The sequence below is a fragment of the Phyllostomus hastatus genome, unplaced genomic scaffold, assembly GCF_019186645.2.
Source record: "Phyllostomus hastatus isolate PE091 unplaced genomic scaffold, TTU_PhHast_1.1 phas_scaffold_78, whole genome shotgun sequence".
Taxonomy (NCBI): Eukaryota; Metazoa; Chordata; class Mammalia; order Chiroptera; family Phyllostomidae; genus Phyllostomus; species Phyllostomus hastatus.
Genome location: NW_025334041.1, coordinates 116,349,591 through 116,352,015, shown reverse-complemented (window position 1 = coordinate 116,352,015; position 2,425 = coordinate 116,349,591). Strand labels below are relative to the sequence as shown.

Below are 2,425 nucleotides of genomic sequence, written 5' to 3'. Positions count from 1 at the left end.
ATGAAAGGTACAGTGATGTATTAAGACCTGCCCTCAGTACATGATAAGTCTAGTGGAGATGATTAACCATCATACCTTGATAAAAATGGACATTTGATTAGTGATCTATATCCTTCAAATAAAGAAGTCTCTTACTCACAACCTGATGGTCACATCCTGTGACAGTGGCAGGCAGAGATTATTTTCATAAATGTGGATGTAGAAGCAGAGCTTCAGACCTTTTCCACTTTCTTCTGAGAGTCAGTGCAACAGCTGAGACATGAACCCAATATCCTGTGCTGCGACTCCACTGAAGGACATTGTGGGCAAAGTGACAATTTCAGTAAGATGAATCACAAAGTGTTAAAAATATTTGAGAAAAAGAATTTTTAGCTGGAAAGAGCGGACGTGGCTTTTTGAAATGGGAGTATACTAGGGTTGGATTTCCAACTGCATTTTAATTGGTGACTGCAGTCTCCAATGTATAAACTCTCATTGCTTACACGGAGATTCTCTTACTGAAGAGTTTCATGTCCTGATTTATCAGACTACAGATGAAAGGATTTAACACTGGGGTCACTGGGATATACATCACAGTTATCACAGCATCTTTTAAGCTGTAACTGGTCAGAGGGTGGAAGTACATGCCCATGACTGTCCCATAATACAAAGAAACCACTGTGAGGTGGGAGCCACAGGTAGAGAAGGCTCTGAACACACCCTTGGTGGCTGGGACATGTAAGACTGTGGAGAAGACCTGAACATAGGAGATGATGATGCATAGCAATGGCATAGAGAAAACAGCAACCCCGAGGTACATCATCTTCACATTAAAGTGGATGTCAGAACAGGACAGCTTGAGCAAAGGGGTAATGTCACAGTAGAAATTGGCCACTTCCTGGTTGCCACAGAAGGACAGACTAGCTGTGAGCAGAGTGTTGGGGAGAGCATTGAGATTTCCAACCACCCAATTGTTTTTTTTTTTTTTATATTTTATTTATTTATTTTTTAGAGAGGGAAGGGAGGGAGATAGAGAGAGAGAGAAACATCAATGTGCGGTTGCTGGGGGTTATGGCCTGCAACCCAGGAATGTACCCTGGCTGGGAATCGAACCTGGGACACTTTGGTTCCCAGCCCGCGCTCCATCCACTGAGCTACGCCAGCCAGGGCCCAACCACCCAATTGTTGTTGGCCCAACAACTAGCAGGACACAAGTTCGTGGGCTCATAATTGTTATGTAATGAAGTGGGCGGCTGATGGCCGCTGCACGGTCATATGCCATCGCAGCCAGGATACAGCTATCTGTGTTACCCAAGGCAATCATGAAATACATCTGTGTTAGACAGCCCCCAAAGGAGATGGCTTTGGTGCCCAAGAGGTGGTTGGCCAGCATCTTAGGGATGGTTACAGAAGAAAAGAAGATGTCAACAAAGGAGAGGTTAGAAGGAGAAAATACATGGGGTTGTGAAGTCTAATGTCAGAGAGAATGGCTAAGATGATCAGCAAGTTTCCAATCAGTGTGATGGGGTAAATGGAGGGGGAGAGGATGAAAAAGAAGTCTTCCTGTTCCTGCTCCCTGCTGACTCCCAGGTGGATGACCTCCAGGGCAGATGACTTGTTGTGTTCTCTCATGGCTCTTATTTAGAAAGGGGAGAGGAATCCAGAATTACTGGTGAAGTTACTATGTGTCATGATTTTCTTTATCCACCAGTTTTGACTCAAGTGATTAGTCAACTCATTCTACAGGTGAGTTTACTAAATCTGGAGAGAGCCAACACTTTGGGAAAATATTCTTGTTGATCAGTGGGACTAATTGACAGTTGGCCCTGGACACTCTTGTCTAAGAAGTGAGTAACCTTTGAATCAGAAGTGCCCGTCCTCTCTAATTCCAGTACCACCACACAAACACCTAGGATTTAATCAATTAACAAGTACTTCATTTTCATATTGCATGCACTGGATACGTTTTTAAGCTTATGTAAAAATAAAAAATATGTGAAAAATGCAATTTATTAATCTTTTTATTTAAACTGTAAGGCATATTCTGTCCTCCCAGGGACCCAACAACTTAATGGAAAAGCCAGAATCAAAGGCTAATTTTATTACATATGATTTGGAAATGACAACATTTTGGAGTTTTTGACAAAATACTCCAGTGTAAAACATATGTTAGTGCAAGAACAAGCTTGGAAATTAAGAATTTTTCCAATGACCAAAGTCATAATGATGCCAGAGCCCAGGAAGTAACAGGTATCTACACTGCCATTGAAAGACTATTAATCACAAAGACCAGTGGGCCGAAGTCTTAGCAAACACAAGCCTAGTGAATTTCCTCCCTAAGATTCTCACTTTCAGATAAGACTTTCACCCCCTCCTTGATACGTTTTACCTCTTTGGAAACTCTAATGTAGAACATTGCAAAGTTTTTCTCTTTGGCCTTCTCTTT

General features: G+C 42.1%; 1 protein-coding gene across 1 annotated transcript; it reads right to left on the bottom strand.

Annotated features, from left to right (window-relative positions):
- Nucleotides 1-478: 478 nt before the first annotated feature.
- Nucleotides 479-1,611, bottom strand: LOC123811357 (olfactory receptor 1A1-like). Its single transcript, XM_045827305.1, is given in 3 exon segments — nucleotides 479-953; nucleotides 1,173-1,422; nucleotides 1,425-1,611. Coding segments are annotated over 3 exon segments (912 nt in total).
- Nucleotides 1,612-2,425: the final 814 nt, after the last annotated feature.